The sequence below is a fragment of the Heteronotia binoei genome, chromosome 13, assembly GCF_032191835.1.
Source record: "Heteronotia binoei isolate CCM8104 ecotype False Entrance Well chromosome 13, APGP_CSIRO_Hbin_v1, whole genome shotgun sequence".
Lineage (NCBI taxonomy): Eukaryota > Metazoa > Chordata > Lepidosauria > Squamata > Gekkonidae > Heteronotia > Heteronotia binoei.
Window position 1 is genome coordinate 80241247 of NC_083235.1, and position 22567 is coordinate 80263813.

Below are 22567 nucleotides of genomic sequence, written 5' to 3' on the forward strand. Positions count from 1 at the left end.
GTCACATTCGGTCAAGGCAACCATGGCATCCTTCAAGGTCAGCAATCTGATCGCAAAGAAATGCAAACCTTTCAATGAAGGAGAATTTGTAAAAGATTGTTTTCTTGAAGCAGCAGACAATATTTTTGAAGGATTTAAGAATAAGAACGAGACCATAGCTGCTGTTCAAGATGTACAGTTGTCTAGAAACACCATCGTGCGGCGAATAGAAGAGATGTGTGGAGACACAACTGAACAATTGTTGGAGGATGTTTCAGTTTGTGTTGCTTTCTCACTCCAACTGGATCTACAGACATAAGAGACATAGCCCAGTTACTAGACTTTATGCAGATGGTTTTTGAAGACTTCAGTGTTAAATAAGAACTACTTGGAATGATTTCTTTAAAAGGGAGAACTATCAGTTAGGAAATATTCAGCTCTTTCCATTCTTTTGTGTGTAATTTCATTGCATAAACTTGTTTCCATCACTACTGATGGAGCAAGAGCAATGACAGGTGAGGTTAACGGTTTCATAGGCCTCTGTAGACAGTGTGATGACTTTCCAGATTTCCTTTCTTACCACTGCATCATTCACCAGCAAGTTTTGGCAAGCAAGAAACTCAATACAAAGACTGTCATGGACATCACTTTCAAAATTATAAATTCAGTTCATGGAAGATCACTTCAAAGACAGCTTTTCAATCTTACTCTTGATGAAGGGGCAGCGGAAATCATTTTGCACACAGATGTAAGGTGGCTAAGTAGGCACAAATTTCTGCAAAGATTTTGTGATTTGCTGAATGAAATAAGGCTTTTGAAGGAGAGGGGGCATGACAAAGCAGAGTTGGAAGATGAGGAGTGGTTATGTGTTCTGGCATTTCTTGCTGACTTTTCAGGCGAACTAAGTGATATGAACATTGAACTACAAGGTAAAAACAAATGCATTGGCGAGATGATGAGTACAGTTTCATCCTACAAGAGCAAATTTGAGCTAATGATGACTGACTTTGCAAACAACACTTTTCATCATCTTCCTAATACGCAGGACCATCTGGGACAATATCCAAATTTTGTTCTTCAGAACGAGAAGTATGTGACAGAAATCTACTCTGTTATCCAGGAATTTGAAAAAAGATTTTGTGACTTCCAAAGAATTGAAAAAGTTGTGGAATACTTGTCATACCCATTCAAAGCAGATATAGACATTAAGGAAACTGCAGCTGCTATCAGTAAAAATTACTCATTGAACAAGGCATCTCTTGAAAACAAAATAGTAACCCTTAAAAATGACATTTTTCTCTGAGCAAGAATCTTTTTTGAAACTAGTGCCTAGAGACAAATTTCCCAACTTGAGAAGATGCAGTGAAGCTGTACACTCCTGTTTCTGTTCAACTTATTTGTGTGAATCTGCATTTTCCCATCTGAAAATGACAGAGTACACAGCGTTCCAACATGACAGATGAATATCTCCAGGATTCCCTGAGACTGGCCCTAATGCAATATTCACCCAACTTCAAAAAGCTGGTGTCAAGTCGGCTGACTCAATAACGAGACCTTTTGATAAAAAGTTTCTAGTTTATTGAAATGATTGTATCCAACAGCTAAGAGATTGCGAGACTGAGGAGCATACAGTAAGGATAATCATATAAGGTGTTCTTCAAAGGAATTCTTTAGGGAGGGGGTACTATGCAGGGCACATTCACACATTGATGTTACGAATGGTTCTCAGGCCGGTCGGCCTTGGGCAAGGCGCCTCTCCCCCATTGCCCAGTCTGAGAAGGCACCATTATCTCTTTCACATGCTTTCGTTGCAGAGCAAAACTACATAACAAAAGACAGGAAGGGGGGAGGGGGAAGAAAAGAGCTAGCAGCATTGGCATACAGTATGGCTTTACCCAGAATGCTTCCCTCTGAACCAAAGATGTTACACAGGCCTGACCAGAGCTGAAGCAGACTTGACAGCTGGTGGATGAAATGTAGGCTCAGACGTCTCACTGATTTGCAAGAGTGAAGTTTTAAAGATTGCGCAAGATCAGCCTGAATCAATACTTGACCTACATTTAACACAAATTACACAATAAAAGTTAAAGAAAGTTATTAAGATAGTTAAAGTTATAACAATAAAAATTTAAGAAAAACTGTTCTTAAGTTATTAAAAAAAGTTATTAAGATAGTTAAAGTTATAAAAACAGGTTTCTTACCTGTAACTGGTGATCTTCGAGTGGTCATCTGTGAAGTCACACTGATGGGATTAGGCGCCAGCGCCGATCACGATTGATAAACTTAAAAGCTGTGGATTTCCACGCCCACATCGCAGTGCGCATGCCCAGAAGCCCCACTGCACATGCCCACTGAGACGGGAGCGGACATCCCGCCAGTTCCTTCTGACCGCTGCAAGATCCCAAGCATGGACCGGCAGCAGAGGGGAAGGAGGGCGGGTAGTGTGATTGCACAGATGACCACTCGGAGATCATCAGTTACAGGTAAGAAACCTGTTTATCTTCTTCGTGGTCTCTGTGCATCACACTGATGGGAGATTAGCAAGCCTGAATCCTACCTGGAGGAGGGTGCAACGGTCCATTAGCAGGTAAGAGACTGAAGAACAGCACAGCCCACCAAAGAGTACTGGTGTAGACATAAGTCCAGCGCATAATGCTTTACAAAGGTATGCGGGGAGGACCAGGTGGCAGCCTTACAAATATCTTGGAGAGAAACACCCTTCATAAAGGCCGCTAAGGTGGCCATAGCCCGAGTGGAGTGAGTTCTTATGGGCCCTGGAAGGGGTTTCTTATTCAAAAGGTAACACAGCTTTATAGCTTCGGTTAACCATTTGGAAAGTCTTTATTTATTATTTATTTATTACATTTGACTTATATCCTGCCCTCTCCGCAAGCGGATTCAGGGCGGCTCACAGTATCATATCTACACAGTTAAACCAATAAAATATATAAAACCATAATTTACATTTTCCATTTTAAAAACATATTACAATTTTTAAAACCATTATATAGTGCTGAATCCATACATTATAAGCGGCATTGGGACGAGATGCGCTGCCCCACTGCTGCAGAAGCATAAGAAATAAAAAGTCTAGAGTCCTTCCAAAAGGGTTTTACATGATGGAGGTAAAAAGAAAGTGCACGCTTCACATCCAAAGCGTGTAGTCTCCGTTCAGACTCTGAAACTGGATTTGGAAAATAAATGGGCAGGTAGATTTCCGTATTCAGGTGAAAGGAAGAGACCACCTTAGGAAGAAAGGTGATATCCGGCGAAGCAATACCCCTTCATTCGTGAAACACAAGTAAGGAGTATCACATCTTAGCGCTGCTAACTCACCCACTCTTTTAGCGGACGTAATCGCTACCAAAAAGGCCGTTTTTCACGATAACAGCTGGAGAGAGCAGGTAGCCATTGGTTCAAAAGGCTTCCCTGAAAGAGCATGGAGGACCAGAGAAAGGTCCCAGGCTGGGGTGGGCTGTCTTGTAGAAGGATACAACCTAGAGAGGCCCTTAAGAAATTTCTTGGTGTCGGAATGTGTGAAGACAAAACGACTGTCAACCTGTGTGTGGTTAGCAGAGATAGCCACCAGGTATACTCGTAGAGATGAAACTGACAATCCTCTATCCAGTAGGGAAAGAAGAAAATCGAATATGACTGGTAGGCCCGCTAGAGGTGGATCCAGGGAGAGAGTGGAAGCGAACTGCATGAACTTCGACCACTTACAGGCATAAGACTTGCGAGTGGATGGCTTCCTGCTGTTGAGGATAACATATCGGGCTCTCTCAGACAAATGAGTCACTGTAAATGCCAGGCTGTTAGTTTCAGATGAGGCACATCGTGATGCACTACTCGAAGGTGTGGAGCTGGAGGAAGCTGATGGAAAACCCCCCTGGACAGACAAAGGATCGGTGCGAACCAGGGTTGCCTGGGTCACCACGGGGTCACAAGGATCCCTACCGGTCGCTCCCTCGATACCTTCTGCACTACCATGGTGATCAAAGGGATGGGAGGAAACATGTATACATGCCGCTGATGCCATGAGACAATGAGGCTGTTGCCTAAGGACAGAGGGTCCACCCCTCCCCTGCAACAAAAGAGATTGCATTTCCTGTTGTTGCGAGTGGCAAAAATGTCTATATCCGGAGTTCCCCATTCTAGGAAGATGGGCTGTAGAGGCTCCCCCCCCCCCCGACTGAGGAAGTCCGCACAAGCATTCTGGTCCTCTGGAAGATGTGTCGCCATAAGTGACGCACCCAAAGCCCAAATTGTTTCCCAAATTGTCAGAGCGAGGAGACATAGTTTGCGTGAAACTGTGCCCCCTTGTCTATTTATATACGACATTCTGTCGTATTGTCTGTCATGATGGCTATCGTTTTGTTGATGAGAAGAGGTTGAAAGGACTGTATGGCATGGTAGATCGCTAATATGTCAAGCAATGTTTTATTTTATTATGACTGTCTATGTTTATCAGAATATAACTGCCATGCTGTAACCATTACTAACCCTAAAACAAAGTTGAGGCACATCAAAGTAGAGAGTTAGCCGGTGCCTCCTCCCTGCGCCTCTCGCTTTTACTAACAAATGCAGGAATTTGTTCTTTGAAGATAAAGCCGCAGGGAGATAAAGTACTGTGTGAATTTTCACACGTGAATACAGGACTGTTTAGTAATTGAAGCTTTGTTGATAGAACCTTTGATGTGCCATCTTTAAGTATGCCTTCTGCTATTACTCTGTATCAGTTCCAATTCTTGGCTCAATAGAAGCACATGGATTATCAATAAACCTATACTTTGTTTCAACTCAAGGACTCATTACTTTGAGATCCGTTTGCTTGACATTTTGGAACTGATTCACTAATAGGGTTTATCGGCACTGGCAACTTTTAAATCGGATGGCTGAAAAGGTTCCGGGTATCAGAGAACCTACTGATTCCTGGGAAGGAGTAGAAGTAAAGACCGCCCCCCCCCCCCCCGGCACATTGTAGGCACCTGGAGAGTCGCGGGATGCGGGTCCTCAACAGACATCCAGGAGCTGTTCATCACCCCTCGGAAGTGGGAGCCCCACACCTCTACCACCCTGATGGATGAGGCCCCGGCACAGTACGAGACCTTCCTGACGAGGCCCGTGAAGGGGGGGAAGAGCGGGAACCCCAGAGAACACGGGGACGAGGGTTCCAGTCGAGACGAGGAAGAACGGGGAGGGCCGCGATCCAACAAGGACTCGGAGGAGAACGGGAGCCCCCCGAAGGAAAAGGGGGTCCTGAAAACCATAAGGGGAGAGATGGCAACCATGGCTCGGGAGCTGCGGGACGAAATCCAAGCGAACGCCACCTTCATGGCACGAGAAATGCAGAGGCAAATCGACCGGCTGCTGCTGCGTGACTTCGGAAGGGCTCCACTGGCACCACCAGCGGCTCCAGCCCCACCAGCAGCCCCTGCGGCCCCAGCAATCCCAGCCCTGCCTGGGGTTCCAGCGCTGGCGCTCCCTGGGCCGCGAGATTATGGGAGAGGCCGGGAGCTGGTCACCACCTTTGATGGCTACCCTGAAGAGGTGGAATATTTCACCATCCAAGCCAATAGTTACATGCATAAACTTGTTTCCATCACTACTGATGGGGGAACACGTTTCCAGACGACTTCAGCCGAGTGGACTATCTCGGGTCCAAGTTTAAGGGGGCTGCTAGATGCTGGTATGTGAGTCTGTACGTGACGCGAGGTCCTGAACTCAACAGCGTAGCCGGATTCCTACAAGCCCTACTAGTCCAGTACGAGGACCCCCTCCAGGAGACCTGGGCCATCACCGTTGTGCGAGACATGCACCAGGGGTCGAAATCGGTACACGAATACACGGCCGACTTCTGAGCGCAATGCGCCAAAATTCGAGGTTGGAGTGAGATGATGAAGATCCAAGCTTACCAGCAGGGCTTGAATGCCAACCTTCTGGATTGGGCCCTTCAACAAGCCCACCCCACAACTCTCATGGGATGGGTGCAATTAGCCGGTGAGGTGGAAACCAACATGAAGTGAGTGGCCCTCCAGCGCCAACTGCAGTAAGGGGGAAAGGGGGGAACGTGAGGCTCGGTTAGGGGGCAAAGTAGAGCTGAAGAAAGGATCAACCCCAGGAGGAACCGCCAAGCCCCCCTCGGGTTGTAAGTGCTTTTGCTGTGGCAACCCAGGCCATCTGGCAGCCAACTGCCCGGAGAAACCTCGAGTTCCCCCTCACTCCGAAGCCAACAGCAACAGGCTCCAAGAAGATGACAGCCAGGCCCAAAGAGTCGAGCCGGGAAAGCACCACTACATCGATGGTGCTAGACGAGGATACTATAATTTTGGACGACTTGAGTGAGAAATCGTGCGGAGCCGAGCCAGCGGGAAATGAGAGCGACCTGCACTGAGAGGTGCCAGGAAGCAGGTTGTGGATCTAATGGCACCGTTATGGGTGAGAATAACTGGATCTCTGTTTTTTGTCCCATTGACTTTGTTAAATCGGAAGCTTAAACGCTTCATGCATGCCCGAGCCCTAATCGACTTCGGGTGCACGAGGGAAATTATCACCCCAAAGTTAGTGGATGCCCTTGGACTAACCCGAAACCTTCTGCCCCACCTGATCCAATTTGAACAAAAGGACGAGTCCATAATGCGAGGGGAGCCTTGTGTAGAAGACCGGTAGGAATAGAAGACAACTGGGACGTTGCGGTTTTTGTGATCGCCCCCTCCTCATCTTTTGATATAGTGTTGGGAGTCGGATGGCTAGCCAAGCACCAACTGGACATACAGTGGGGGGATCAAACCATAGAGTTTACCGACAAAAGGTGCACACACCATCGGTGGCTGAGGGATTGGGGACCTAATCCACCCCCCAGGAACGACAGAATGTGTATATCCGTGGAAGAAGTCCAATCCATCCCCAGGGAGTACCAAGACCTGCGCAGGGTGTTCAGCGAGGAGGAGGCGAATGAGCTCCCCCCACACCGGAACACCGACTGCGCTATTGAACTTATCCCTGGCCAAGAGCTACCCAAAGCTAAACTGTACTCTATGGGGTGGGCAGAAAAAGAAGAACTAAGGAAATTCATAGACAAGAATATAAAGAGGCTTCATTAGGCTGGCCACCACTTCGGCTACCCCCGAGGACACGTAGACAGCTACAATCTTTTATCAGGTTAGTCAATATTTACAGGGGCTTCATTCAGGGGTTCGCCCAGGTGATGTTGCCCCTAACAGACTTGCTAAAAACTAAAGGAAAAGGGCCCGAAGCAAAAAAAAACGGGGGCAAAATTGGTTTGGACCCCCACCTGTCAAAAAGCCTTTGAGCGACTCAAACGCTTATTTATCAGTGAACCGGTGCTGGCTCATCCTGACGAGCTTAAGCCCTTCGTGGTCAAATGTGACGCTTCCGATGGGGCCATAGGCGCCATATTAATGCAGAAAGACTCGGAGGGGAGGTGAAGACCATGCACCTATAGCTCTAAAAAAGTCTCACAAGAACAGCGCAACTGGTCGGTGTGGGACAAGGAAGCGTTCGCAGTGACTTTTGTATTGAAAACAAACCTGGTTGTTTTGTGGTTTTGGTGAAAAAGCCCCATCGTCACAGATTTGCAGCTCTCACAGTCAACACAGGAAATACGTCAAACATTGCGAGATCTTTTTACCAGTGAAAATGGGCAAGAAAAGCAGAAGTGTTGGATGGAAAAGGGAAATCATTGAAGCAGCTAGCCTACTCTAGGACAATAATATCATAGAAAAACATGGGCGGCCATTGCTAGGAGATCAAAATTTAAACAAAGTTTTTAAAGTGTTTGGGACCTTAAAAATTGGTGAAGCTGACAGAGGTGACAATTATAAGGTAAATACTATTGGACATTATCGCTGATCATTATTTTAGAAGCCTTTTGAAGGAAAAATTTTTTCGAAGGGAAGCAGAAAGTCACAACCGCCATTTTGGAAGAAATGAAAACTTTAAAAATTAATATCTGAGCCCAGGAGGCTCTGAGGACAGCGAAACTAGGCTTATTGAAAAGGGCAAGCCTTACTCTGTCAAACCTGATAGTTTAAATTTAATTTGGAGAGGTCAAAATTTTCGGTGTTTTTTTAAATGTCAGAGCATAAATTAACCTGTGCAAGGATTGCCTCAATGGAGAAAATGCAAAAGCAATTAGAAGCAATGGAAGCCAGGATGATGAAAGGGGTGAGAGATATGATAACTGCTTTTAAAAAATAAATTAGAAAAGACATTGAAGAGCTAAGGAAAGATATAGAAGATCTCAGAAACGAGACTGTGGTAACATCAAAGAAAGTGCAAAAGGTGGAAGAGAGAGTGAAAGTACATGATTCCACCTTGCTAAAAATGCAAGAAAAGGTGGCAATTCATGACTGCAAATTGATGGAAACCCAGATACGTCTGAGAGGAGTACCTGAGGATTAAGAGACTGATTTGAAAGGATATATAATAAGAATAATTGCAGAATTTTTGGAGGAAGATCCTGAAGCAACTAGAAGCATGTATGACTATATGTATAGAGTGAACTCACTATATGCCAAGAAAAATAATCTACCAAGAGATGTGGTTATAGGATATATGACAAAAGAAATGGTGGGAAAAATCTTGAATAAAAATTTTGAAAAGGCATTGATAGTGGGAGGCAGTAGAGTAAGAATCATGAAAGAATTGCCAAGACAAGTGATAAATGACAGAAAAGCATACAAAAAATTGACAGAAAAACTACGTGACAATGAAATGAGGTATAGATGGATAATACCTGAAGGTCTGAGCTTTGAGCTGCAAGGTAAAAGGATTACAATTACAAGCACACAGGAACTGCGTAGGTTTTATGAAGAACATAAAGAATTTGCACCATGATGGATTACAAATTATTATCTTGGCATGTAAATGGACTAAATTCACCACAAAAAAAGAAAGGCAACGTTTCATTAGATTAAAAAGCAAAATTGTAATATAGTTTGTGTACAAAAAGTGCATATCAAACAAAAGGATTACAAATTTTTATGGAATAAACAACTGGGACTAGAATTTTATTCATTGGCTGAACAGAAGAAAAGGGGAGTGATTTTCTATATTAAACAAGGATTGGAGCCGAAATTAGTGTTTAAAGATAAAGATGGAAGATATGTAGCAGTAGAAATAATATTAAATGCAAAAAAAAAGCTGTTGTTATTGGGACTTTATGCACCAAATGGTGCAAAGGATGCTTTTTTAAAAAGACATTATACAACAATTTGATGAACTGACTTATGAGCAAGTTTTGATAATGGGGGACTTTAATAAAACAATTAAGAACACACTGGATAGGTTGGGGGGGGGAATAATAAGGAAGGAAAATTGCCAGTCTTTTTTTGAATTGGTCAAACAAGAAAATTTGGAGGATATATGGAGGAAATTTAATCCTGAAGTGCGGGACTGAACCTTTTTTTCAGCAAGACATAAAACTTTTTCCAGAATTGACATGTTGTGGGGCACTAAAGACTTAGGCCTTATAACAAAGAAAATAGAGATTTTACCTAAAATTGGGGCTGACCATAACCCAATAATGTGGATTACAAAATTGTGTAAGAAGTTGAGAAGATAGAGATTGAATGAAGATTTACTACAGAATAAAGAAATAGTGACATCTCTAGAAAATGAAACTAAAGCTGTCTTCCAAATAAACGATAAAGAGGCTATAGAATTTCAGACCATCTGGGATGCTTATAAAGCAGTAATGAGAGGAATATTGATTACATTGAATAACAAAGATAAGAGGGCAAAAGAAAAACAGATGTTGGACATTCAAAATGAAATAAAGAAAAAAGAAGGGGAACTGAGAAAAAGGCCAGGGAAAAAGAAAATTATTAGGGAGATTACAATATTACAAACGCAAATGAGACATTTGTTAAATAAAGAACTGGAATGGAATCTGAAAAGATTGCAGCAGAAATCTTTCGAAGGAGCAAACAAACCCGGAAAATATTTGGCCAGGCAACTGAAGAAAAAGAGAAAGTAAAATTATTAATAAAATTGTGGTGGATGGAAGAGAGGTGGTAGATCAAGAAGGAATAAAAAGAGAATTCTTTAAGTATTATGCCAAGTTATTTAAAGATGTTAAAATAAGGAAAGAAAAGATGGATGAGTACTTACAAAAGATAAAAATAGCACCCTTAGCAGAAAATATGCAAAAAGTTTTGAATGACCCAATTGAAAAAATAGAAATTGAAGCAGCAATTAATGCAATGAAAAATGGTAAAGCACCTGAGCCAGATGGATATATAGCTAAATTTTTTAAAACCCTCAAAGAGGAGTTAATCCTGAAACTTCAGAAAATTGAAGTCTATAATCTTATCCCCCCATTTTATATTGGGTTCATGCTTGGCTAGCCATCCCACTCCCAGGACAGTGTCAAAAGATGAAGAGGGGGCCACTACAAAAATTTCCGTATCCCAGTTGTCTTCTATTCCCATTGGCTCCATGCATGGTTCCCTTCTCATGACTGTCCCATCCATCTGTTGTTTGAACTGAGGAGGCTGGAGGAGGTGTTTCGCCCCCTCCCTCACTTCTGGAAGTGAGGGGGGAGAAGCCTCCTTGAGCGCTATTCTACCGCTTCGGCAGGGCTGATTCCGAGCCTCCTCTACTTATGTGGACAGGAGAGGGGAGGCAGAACACAGTGCGGTACAGGGGAAGGGAGGGGAGGGGGTGGGCCATGGTGGGGAGCAGAGCTTCTTTGTTTGCAGGGTGCTGGTTTGCAACATTGTGACGGGCAAGTGGGGGCAGCAGCAGGGGGACATTGGATGGGGAGTGGCAGCCTGGTTGCTAACAGGCCACGGACTGGGACAAGTCCACAGACCGGGGACCCCTGCCCTACAGGAACTATTCCTATAGGGTTGGGGTGGCTGAACTTGGCACCACTTAGAATAAATGTCATGTTTGAGAGCCAAAAGACATGACTGTGACATATTTGAGAGCAAAGAAAGGAAGGCAAATAGATGGGGGAGGGAGAAATAGGTGAAAAGAAAGCAACATTAACTTTAAATGCATTCTCCAAGCTGCCGGCTTGATTTGGAGAAGTGGTTTAAAAAGGGGACTGCCTTTTCCAAGTCAGCTGATGGGGTGGTGGGGGCTTTGAGAGCCACACAGTATGTGTGAAGGAGCCACATGTGGCTTCCAAGCTGCGGTTTGGCCAACCCTGCTATGGGGTATAATGGAGTTCACTCGCTGAGTGACACTGGAGCAATGGCATGACTCTGCAAGTTTGCTGAGTTGCGTTATGGCAGCAGCACAACTCAGCAAATTCAGTTCATGGTGGTGGCACGACTCTGCAAGTGAACTCAGAAGGCATTTAAAAGATTCCGCAGTCTCTCTTTAAATGCCTTCTAGCCATACCTCAATAACAGACAAATAATATCAGCTTTTATTTAGGTGTGGGTATTTTAGTAACCAAATGAGATTCTCAAATCTGAATCTATTGAAAAAATACCCCCAAAATACTGATAAGGTACTTTGGGGGAGAATATTTATTTTGCTCGGTATATACCAAGTGCACACTCTTAGAAAAGAGTTTAATGGTTATTAAAGTTATTTATTTCAACTCTTGGCTGTTTCTAGCACTCCTTTGTGTGGCTAGCCCAGCAGCTTCCAAAAGGTCTTAGTAAGGGTGAACTGGCTTGGTTGCCTCAAGCTAATTTTGTTTCTGGCTCACTGGCATTACCAGTCTGCATTCTGTCTTCTTCGTTTGCCCAGCTGCCTAAGAATCCACTAGAGTTGGTGACCCGGAAGCCAGAGCCATGACAATGGGCCAAGACAGTTCACCAGACAGACAGACCTTTATTGGCATAGCAACAGTTCACCATATTGATTCTATTCTGTCCAGTTCCTTTGGAAGTTAACAATCTGTGGTGCATCTTTTGTCAACAGGAATAGCTTGTAACCAACATATGACAAGGCATGTGATTGCGAGAATTTGTTGGTAACTTTATTTCACTTCAGCAGCCAGATGGTATTTTTGGATCCAGGCCACATTGAGTTCCTAAAGTCAGAAACCAAGCACATTATAGAGAAAACATAAGCAGTTTAAATACTCCTTTCAAACACTGTGATATATGCAGATTTAACCTTTAAAAAAGGTAGTCCCCTGTGCAAGAATCAGTTCTTTCTGACTCTGGGGTGACTTCGCATCACAACGCTTTCACAGCAGACTTTTTACGGGGTGGTTTGCCATTGCCTTCCCCAGTCATGTACACTTTCCCCCCAGCAAGCTGGGTACTCATTTTTCCTACCTCGGAAGGATGGAAGGCTCAGTCAATCTTGAGCCGGCTACCTGAACCAGCTTTCGCCTGGATCGAACTTGGGTCATGAGCAGAGAGCACAGACTGCAGTATTGCAGTTTTATCACTTAGATTTAGACTACATTGAAATATTTAGGAAGTCATGAAATTTCAGGCCCTGGAGGAACTGAGGGCATGATAGTGATCATACTGCAAATGCCTGAACACAAATTCTTGTACCCAATCTGACCTCTGACTTCTCTTTTCAAAAATAGGCATTGCATATTTGGATAACAAAAAACAAAATGCTGAGATGTAAGCCAGTATGTGTAACCTTGCTCTGACCCATGATCCTTCCTCATGAATCCCAATCCATTCTTCCAGTAAAAAAAGGTAAAGGTAGTCCCCTGTGCAAGCACCAGTCATTTCCGACTCTGGGGTGATGTTGCTTTCACAACGTTTTTACAGCAGATTTTTTAAAGGAATGGTTTGCCATTGCCTTCCCCAGTCATCTACACTTTCCTCCCAGCAAGCTGGGTACTCATTTTACCAACCTCGGAAGGATGGAAGGCTGAGTCAAACTCGAGCCAGCTACTTGAACCCAGCTTCCACTGGGATCAAGCTCAGGCCATGAGCAGAGCTTAGGACTGCAGTACTGCAGCTTAACATTCTGCGCCATGGGGCTCTCTAGTACATATATAGTCTGCTGTTATTCAGTTTCTCTCTTCCCTGTTATATTCCCTCTTCAGGATCTAGAAAAAGACTGAACATATCCAAAGCAAATTCCTTTAATCTGGAAGCTTTCCAATTTATTTTGTAGATGCTAAATTTCATAACCCCCAAGTGCAACTATCCTCAGCATTATTAATCTTATGCTTTAGGCCATTTAGCACAGTAAGAAATCTTTCTCTATGTGATTTAGACCTGGTGGTCAGTCTTGGCTTTTGATCTAAGATGGGATGGCTCTCCTGTACAGCTGCGGGAGGGATTGGGGGCAGCTGTAGCAGTTATTACATCAGTTGCCTCTGAATCAAGATGATAGTATCAGAGGTAGGTTTGGTGTGTGCATGTGGGTTTGTGGGAGAATGAAAAGTAGAGGGTAAATTATTATATGGCAACTTCCTACTTCCAGAGGACAAAGGTTGTCAAAATAGTTGATTGTGAGGAAAGGCCAATGGGGCTACCTGTCTGTTGCAGACTCCTGTGTTTGGAAGATCTCAAGTTCAAGTTCAGGTTTATTTATATCCCGCCCTTCCCACCGAAGTGGCTCAGGGCGGCTCACAACACATAAAAATCTAACATAATTTGAATTTAAAACATCTTACACAGTTAAAACAGTAGAATAATAAAACATATAACGGTGGTCTATCAGAACTACACTCAGCTTCCAATGCCAGTTAATTATAAGCCAACCGGAAGAGGGCTGTCTTACAGGCCCTGCGAAACTGACCAAGGTCCCGCAGAGCCCTCACCCCTTCCGGCAGTTGGTTCCACCAGAAAGGAGCCGTTATGGAGAAGGCCCTGCCCTGGTGGATTGCAGGCGGGCCTCCTTTGGCTCGGGGATAACAAGCAGATTTTGAGATCCCGATCTCAGTACTCTCTGGGGAACATGTGGGGAGAGACAGTCCCTAAGGTAGACAGGTCCTAGGCCATATAGGGCTGTAAAGGTAATAACCAGCACCTTGTACCGAACTCGGTATATTATTGGCAGCCAGTGCAGAACCCGGAGCCCCGGCCGAATGTGCTCCCATCTTGGGAGCCCCAATAACAACTGGGCCGCGGCATTCTGCACTAACTGCAACTTCCGGGTTCAGCACAAGGGCAGCCCCATGTAGAGGGCATTATAGTAGTCCAACCTCGAGGTGACCATTGCATGGATCACCATTGCTAGGTCGTCGCGCTCCAGGAAAGGAGCCAACTGCCTCGCCTGCCTAAGATGAAAAAATGTGGATTTAGCAGTGGCTGCTATCTGAGCCTCCGTTAAGGAAGGCTCCAATAGTACCCCCAAACTCCTGACCTTGTGCGCCGCTGTCAGAGGCGCACCGTCAAAAACTGGCAGGGGGATTTCCCCTCCCGGACCACGACGACCCAAGCAAATAACCTCTGTCTTCACCGGATTTAGCCTCAGCCCGCTCAGCCTGAGCCACCTGCCTTGTACCGCCCGGTCCAAGTTTTCTGGGATGCCGTCCATAAGCAGATAGAGCTGGGTGTCATCAGCGTACTGGTGACAACCCAGCCCATACCGTCGGGCAATCTGGGCAAGGGGACTCATATAGATGTTAAATAACATCGGGGAGAAAACCGCTCCCTGACGCACTCCGCAATCAAGCGTGTGTCTCTGGGACAGCTCACCCCCAATCGCGACCCTTTGTCCCCGACCCTCAAGGAAAGAGGAAAGCCATTGTAAGGCCAACCCCTGAATCCCCACGTCGGTGAGGCGGCAGGTCAGTAGCCGATGGTCAACCGTGTCGAACACTGCCGACAGGTCCAACAACATCAGCACTGCCGAGTCGCCCCGGTCCAGATGCCGTTGAAGGTCATCTACCAGGGCAACCAACACTGTCTCTGTCCCATGGCTTGGGCGAAAGCCAGACTGAAGGGGATCAAGGACGGAAGCATCCTCCAGGAAACTCTGTAGCTGCATCGCCACTGCCCTCTCAATAAGTTTGCCCCAAAAGGGCAAGTTTGAGACCGGCCGGTAGTGTGCCAATTCGGCCGGGTCTAATGTTTTTTTCAAGAGGGGGCGGACCACTGCCTCTTTAAGCGGTGTTGGAAAGTGCCCCTTCCTCAGGGATCTATTTATGATATCCTGTACAGGATATCTAAGCTCCCTCTGGCAGGATTTAATCAGCCAGGAAGGGCATGGGTCCAAATTGCAAGTTGTTGGGCATGCAGATAGGAGGATCCTGTCAACTTCCTCCAGGCTGAGAGCACTGAAACCATCCAGAACATGTTCCGAAGACAGGCACAGTGCCTCGGGTTCGCAAACTGACTCTAATATGGCAGGAAGGTCGTGGCGGAGCACTGTCATGTCTCAGCCTCCTTCCCTTATAATTCTGCCTGTTCCCACTATCATACCTTCCCCTCCCCAGGAGTACAGGAATCCCCAGGCCCGTCATTTCCTACTGGTGGCCACCAGCCCCTCGACTGGCAGAATAATTATACCTATTCCCTCTTCACTCTCCCACCTCCAACCAATAAACTGCCAACTACCAGTAACTAATAGCTATTTAATTTAAATCCCTCCCCCAATCAATCTCTAATTCATTAGCTAACAATAATTAAATTAATACTTCAGTTGGCTCCATAAATAAAAACCCCCAACCAGTAACCCATCTCTAATTAGTTTGCCATAAATAAAACTCCAATTAGCTAATCAATAAATATCATTTAATAAAACAATAAATAATTATCCAATTCTATTTAAAAATTTGGCAGTTAAAATCCGTTGGAATAAAAGGTAGGAGACTTAAAAACTAGGTAAAGTGCTGTTGTTTCCAAAGTGACGATAGCCGTAAAGTGCAATGTTCTTGTTGTTGTTGTTGTTGTTGTTAAAGTGCGTCAGTGTCCATAGAGTGCAGATGAACTTGGGCAATGTCCGTGTAAGTGCGCGTGTTCTCATTGGGGGTGGGGAGCGGGAGCGAGGTCTTACTCAGAGGTGCAGTGTACTGTTGTGCTATCTGGCAACCTGAGGCAGCCCTCCACACAACACTGGGGGCCCAGGGAGGTGCTAGCCCCCGTTTCCCTCCAGCTGCGCGGTTACACCACCAGGGACCCAGAATTGCCCAGTAGCCTGCTGATATCACCGTCTCTGCCGGCGTCCTCTGGTCACCTCACCACCATTGATGTTCCCCAGCCTGTTCCAGCTCCCCCCCCCCCCGTTCTTTATCCACAACCCCCAACTACAACGTCGAGAGGAGAGGAGGGGCCGTCGTCCCACTGGTAGCCCAGCTACCTTGGTACTTTGCCCCGTCCCTCTCCCGCAGCTTCGCCAGACGCCGCCGCTCAGCTCCTCCGGGCTTTGCTCACGTTCCAGCCTCAAACGCTCCCGCCTCAGGCCACTCCACAATTCACTCCACACTCTCAAGATCACCAAAGAATTAGCCCAAAGGGATAGCTTCCTAAGCTTCAAGCTGTGTTACTAGTTTGAAGTTTTCAAAAAGGAGGTGTCTGTGAAAGGATCTGCTGCAGCTTTTTTGCTGCATGGGTTCCAGGAGCTTAGTTATTGGTTCACAGATGATTAACAGTTTTTGGATTTTTCCATCTCAGCTGTGTGCATTGATAAGCATGTCTGTAGCTTTTACCATGGCAGAGGGGAACTGCAGTGTTACGTGAGTGGGTAGCCCTTAGGAGATGGGTTCCATTTTGTTCCCAATGCTAGAACATAACTGGGGTGCAACTTTTGCCTGTCTGCTTCTTGGTGACTGACTTCTCTTGTTTTCAACAGGGCAGTAAATGGCTTTGATCAAGGACCACCACCAGGTCTAGGAACTTCCAGACCATCGTCAGCACCAGGCATACTTCCTCTGAGTGTATGAACAGTTGCAAGGCCACATTGTGACTTAAAATTGGTTCTTGAAGGAGCAAGGAAAGAGCTGCTTGCAGTACTTTTCCATTAGTGCCCCCTGCTGGAACTGAGTGATGTTTCAGCACTCAGAAACTGGCCAGAGAAGATCCCAGAACAAAGACAACACTCCTGATGTCAATACAGTCTATTTCTTTCTATTTCCATTATGGACATTCTTTAATATGGTCACCACTGATGTCTGTTTCACAGGATGCTGGAGTTACACTTGCCCAAATCACCTTCTGTTCCCCTCACCCGAGTTCTCTAAGTCAACATGGGTCTGCTGGCTTGTTGTTTAGCAGTCCCTTTCCCCCACCTCTTCACACTGCTTTTCTTTCCTCCATACCCTGCACTTAAGCACACAAAGATCCATGTGCTATTTTTTCTCTGTCCCAGAATAAGTCTCTACAGTTGGGGAAGGCCTAAACTTTTCTGGTCAGCTGGTGCTCTTGGGATGCAGTATGAACTTGTATTTACAGAATGGATCTTCCATACTTCCAATGAAAGTGATGTACCTGAGTTATCCTGGGACCTGTTGCAGCACCCACGCTAAGGCGCTGAAGTCATGGAAAATATCTGGGTGTGGCAGCATCTCCTCTGTGGTGTTGTGCAATTATGTCTTCTCAACAAAGCTGATGTTTTGGGGGGTTTTTAAATGGAGAATTCTCACCCCAATTTTGCAATTCTTTTCCAATCAGCTTCATCCCATTTAGCCGGCTTTGCCTGTTTTATTTCAAAGAAGCCAGTGGACTGGGCTTGGGCTTGTTAATGAGAATTGCCCATGAGAAGGGAAGGGAGGAGGGAATTGAAGCCACAGCAGGATGGTTGGGGGACAAATCTACCACTCACTGTTTGGGATTTTGTCAGCCCTTTTCCTGTGTCCTTTGCTGCATTGACTGTTTATATTTGTTTTATTGTACATAGGTTTGTAAACATAATATCTTTCCCTAAGATATTTGTACATAAGTTGAGCTTTATAGTTTTATTTATTCTGAATCTTTGAGGCATGTTTTCCCTAGGACAGTGCATCAGATTTCTGTGGTGACTTCCATCCTGTGGTTCAACAAGAGAGATGGTCCAAAAATAAAGATCTTTTAATGTGGACACACACTGGCTTTTTCAGAAAATATGTATCTGCTGTTATTTTGTGCTCTGATTCCTGGTGGTTGTGCAGGAAGTAGTGATCAACACTATAGCAATTAGTCTAGTTTACGTCAATGAATGACGTTTCAACTGTGAGGAAATAGCTCTTCAGGATTGCTCTGGATAACTGTTCAGCTCTAGTGCTCTAAACTTGTAACATTTTGAAGGGAAGGGGTGCATGCTTCCCCAGTCTGCAATAGGATGATTACCAAAGCTGCCATTAGAAAACTGCTTCATTTTTGGCATGTTGGGCACAGAGGAGACAATCCCATTTTCCAGACCTAGTCATGTAAGACTGTGATAAATCAGGCCTACAGGCCCTGTCCACCCAGATTCTCCCAACACCTTTTCTCTTCCTCCAGAAATCTGTTGCCACCACGTGACCTTTGCAGGAATTACCCATTTAGGAGGGTCAGGACTCCCAACTTCCCTTCCAAGTTCTGAGACCTTGCCTCTTTCTCTCCTGCTGCTCAGCGCCTTGCCACCATGGGGACCATTTGCTGCTTTGTATGCTCCTGGAGGAATAGCCATTTGCCAATTGTCAGAATCTGCCATCTTCTTGAATAATAGAATCATAGAGTTGGAAGGGACCTCCAGAGTCATCTAGTCCAACCCCCTGCACAATGCAGGAAACTCACAAATTCCTCCCCCTAAATTCACAGGATCTTCATTGCTGTCAGATGGCCATCCAGCCTCTGTTTAAAAACCTCCAAGGAAGGAGAGCCCACCACCTCCCAACGAAGCCTGTTCCACAGAAGAACCGCTCTAATGGTCAGGAAGTTCTTCCTAATGTTGAGTCAGAAACTCTTTTGATTTAATTTCAATCCACTGGTTCTGGTCCTACCTTCTGGGCTCACAGGAAACAATTCTGCACCATCCTCTGTATGACAGCCCTTCGAGTACTTGAAGATGGTGATAACCTGCATTATAAGTTTCTCTGAATTTATTCAATGCAGTGGTCATTCACATGCTCTGCTATGCGATTGCTGTTCTCTCTCCATTTCCTCCCTACTCTGCCTTTCCTTCCTCTTCCTTGTAGTCAACTGTCTGTGATTTGTATATTGTCCTTGGGATCAGGGATGTAACATGAAAGCATTCTCAACTAAATTGCCAGGGGATCTGTGAACACACTGATGCTAACACTCTGGTGCTAACAACTTCTCCTAGTTACTAGGTTAGGGCTGGAACTAGTTGAACTTTGAAAGCCATAAGAAGCGTACCATCACAGGAGGAAGCAAAGCCGCGGCCTTCAAGATAACATTCTGCACCTTTTGAATTAGGTTGTTTAGTCTAACAGATGACCGCTTTCATTTTGTTTATGCTAGACAGGCTATGGGGGGAAGAGGGGGAATAATGGGGTATTTTAGAACTACATGTATCAATGTCTTTTATTCCTAGCAATGCATTTGAGGTAGAAAGGTATGTACTTGATACATCTCAGTAATAAAGCTTCACCTATCTAACCAGAGGAAAAGTCTACTTGAATGTTCTTGGCAAACTTTACAGTTTGTTACGAATCTCGGAATTTCTTTGTACCTGGCAACTCTTGAAGTCTTAAAGGCTAGCACCATGGCAGGTCGCAGCTCGGGAAGTAGAGGGACAGAGGCAGACGAAGAAACCACTGAAGTCTCCATGAAGCCACTCGGGAGTCTAAGGAAGACACAGTTCTGGGACCCAAGAGACCTGCCAAAGCACTGTTCACAGCAAGTGGAACAGGGGCCAGGCCTCACGAGTACTGGTGGGACCTTGATGTGTTGCACTGGTTGGACATAACCCCATGGGCGTGGGAGTCCCTTGTAACTTGGGCTGGAGGAAAAGCCATCGCCTGGGAGAAGGCCTGTAAAATGGAGCTGTTCCACCAGGCCTTTGGCAGAGGCAACAAGCGTCCTGTAAAATATCTACCCCCACTGCTGAAGTTGAAACTACCATCATATGAGGCCCAGATCTGACGTGCCTTACAGGCCCAATGGAGAAAACTGGAAACCATGCCGATATATCTTTCAACTGTGCTGTTTTTGACTGTTTTTAATTAATTGTATTTATTTGATGTTTTAAACCTTGTTGTGATCTCACCTGAGATCCACCTCATTTTGGGGAGGGTGGAATATAAATTAAAATAATAAATAAATAATACTGTGTATTCCTCTGGACCTGAGGGGAAAGGGGAAAAAATACTGGTAGGGCAATGTCCTCAGAAATCTGGAAAGTGGAAGCTACCTAAGGTAAAAACTCCACCTTAGTAGGCAGCATTACTTTATCCCCAAGAAATCTGAGAAAGGGCAGGAAACAGCAAAGAGCCCCCCATTCATCCACTTGATGGGCTGATGTAATAGCTAATCAAAATGGTTTTGTAGGACAACAGAGATAAATCACTCATAGCCATCAGTTCAAATGGTTTGTACATTAAATATGAAAGAAACAAAGACTCAATGGAAGAGGGATCAATAACTCCTTTAAAAGATTCTTTGACAATTTAGAAGGAAAAAGGACATGACCGTCTATACCACAGGTATCAAGCTTATGGCATGCAGGCTTCACCTGGCCCATCCAGGGCTTTAAAAAAGGCAACAGCTCTCTTCTCCCCACCGCCTCTTCTCACCTTTTGAAGCTCCAGGCTGCTGAAGTTTCCAGCTCCTTCTGCTTTGTCTTTGCCTGCTTCAGCAGGGAATTCTTTTGGGCTTGCAAAGCTGTGAAGAAAATGTGGAATGGATTTTCCATTAAGGTCTCTGTACCTAGATAGACTAGGCAGCCCCATGGCGCAGAGTGTTAAAGCTGCAGTACTGCAGTCCAAGCTCTCCGCTCATGACCTGAGTTCGATCCCAGTGGAAGCTGGGTTCAGGCTCAAGGTTGACTCAGCCTTCCATCCTTCTGAGATTGGTAAAATGAGTACCCAGCTTGCTGGGGGGAAAGTGTGTAGATGATTGGGGAAGGCAATGGCAAACCACCCCATTAAAAGTCTGCTGTGAAAATGTCATGATGCGACGTCACCCCAGAGTCAGAAATGACTGGTGCTTGCACAGGGAACTACCTTTTCTTTTTTTACCTAGACAGACTACTTGGTGAGTAGTCTATCTGGGCTCAGAGACCTTAATGGAAGATCCATTCCATGTTTTCCTTGCAACCTTGTCTGTGCTGCAATGTTTTTCAATTCAGTGGCGCTCAAGTAGTTTCACTTTCCAATGTTTGTATGGGTAGTTGAAGCTCCTTGTAAATAAAGACTTGATAATAATAAACTTTTTATTTATACCCCGCCCTCCCCACCTAGGCAGGCTCAGGGTGGCTAACAAGACATGGTAAAACCATGATACAAATAAAACAATATATAATATAATTAATAATTTAAACAGTAAAACCAATAAAACAATATGACATTATAATACAATCAAATTATGTGTAAGATGGCTCGGTGTTATTGATCTTATCAAGAGTTCCGTCTTAAAAAGCTAGCTGGAAGAGGGCAGTTTTGCAGGCCCTACGGAACTGGTTACGATCCCATAGGGCCCGCACCTCTTCCGGCAGTTGATTCCACCATTGGGGGGCCTTTGTAGAGAACGCCTGTTCTCTAGTAGTTTTTAATTTGGTTTCTTTTGGCCCAGGGATTTCGAGAAGATTTTTTGAGCTAGATCGCAGTGCTCTCTGGGGAAACATATGGAGAGAGGCGGTCCCTAAGGTAGGCAGGTCCTCGACCATATAGGGCTTTAAAGGTGATGACCAGCACCTTGTAACGAACCCAGTAAACAATTGGCAGCCAGTGCAATTCCCGCAGCCCAGACTGCACATGTTCCCTCCAAGGCAGTCCCAGTAGCAGCCTGGCTGCTGCATTTTGCACTAGCTGCAGTTTCCGGGTTCGGTACAGGGTCAGCCCCATGTAGAGGGCATTACAATAGTCTAACCTTGAGGTGACCGTTGCGTGGATCACTGTTGCCAGGTCGCCGTGCTCCAGGAAGGGGACCAGCTGCCTTGCCCATCTAAGATGAAAAAAGGCAGACTTGGCAGTAGCTGCTATCTGGGCCTCCATTGTCAAGGAAGGCTCCAGTAGAACTCCCAAGCTCTTAACTCTGCGCACTGCTACCAGTTGCTCCCCATCAAAAACTGGGAGAGAGACCCCGTTCCCTAAACCGCCGTGACCAGGCAAAGGACCTCTGTCTTCACTGGGTTCAGTTTCAGCCCACTCAGCTTAATCCAGTCTGCCATGGCTTGCAACGCCCGGTTCAGATTTAATGGGGCATTGTCAGTCTGGTCACCCATCAATAGATAGAGCTGGGTGTCATCAGCGTACTGATGGTAACCCAGCCCATGTCTCCGGGCAATCTGGGCAAGGGGGCGCATAAAGATGTTATATAACATCAGAGAGAGAACTGCTCCCTGCGGCACCCCACAATTAAGTGAGTGTCTCTGGGATAGCTCTCCCCCAATTGCCACCCTTTGTCCCCGACCCTCAAGGAAAGAGGAAAGCCACTGTAAAGCTGACCCCTGAATCCCTAAGTCGGTGAGGCGGCAGGCCAGCAGCCGGTGATTGACCATATCGAACACAGCCGATAGGTCTAACAGCAGCAAAACCGCCACGCCGCCTCGATCCAGATGCCTCCAGAGATCATGAGAGCGACCAAGACTGTCTCCGTCC

At 45.4% G+C, this 22567-nt stretch overlaps 1 protein-coding gene across 1 annotated transcript in view; it reads left to right on the plus strand.

Annotated features, from left to right (window-relative positions):
- The window catches only part of NDEL1 (nudE neurodevelopment protein 1 like 1), a 75406-nt gene extending 57479 nt beyond the window's left edge, over positions 1–17927 (plus strand). The window contains exon 8 of the mRNA XM_060252425.1: positions 16681–17927. Coding sequence (XP_060108408.1) covers positions 16681–16771 — 91 coding nt within the window. The 3' untranslated portion in view covers positions 16772–17927. The remainder of the gene's footprint in view (positions 1–16680) is intronic.
- The last annotated feature ends 4640 nt before the right edge of the window (positions 17928–22567 follow it).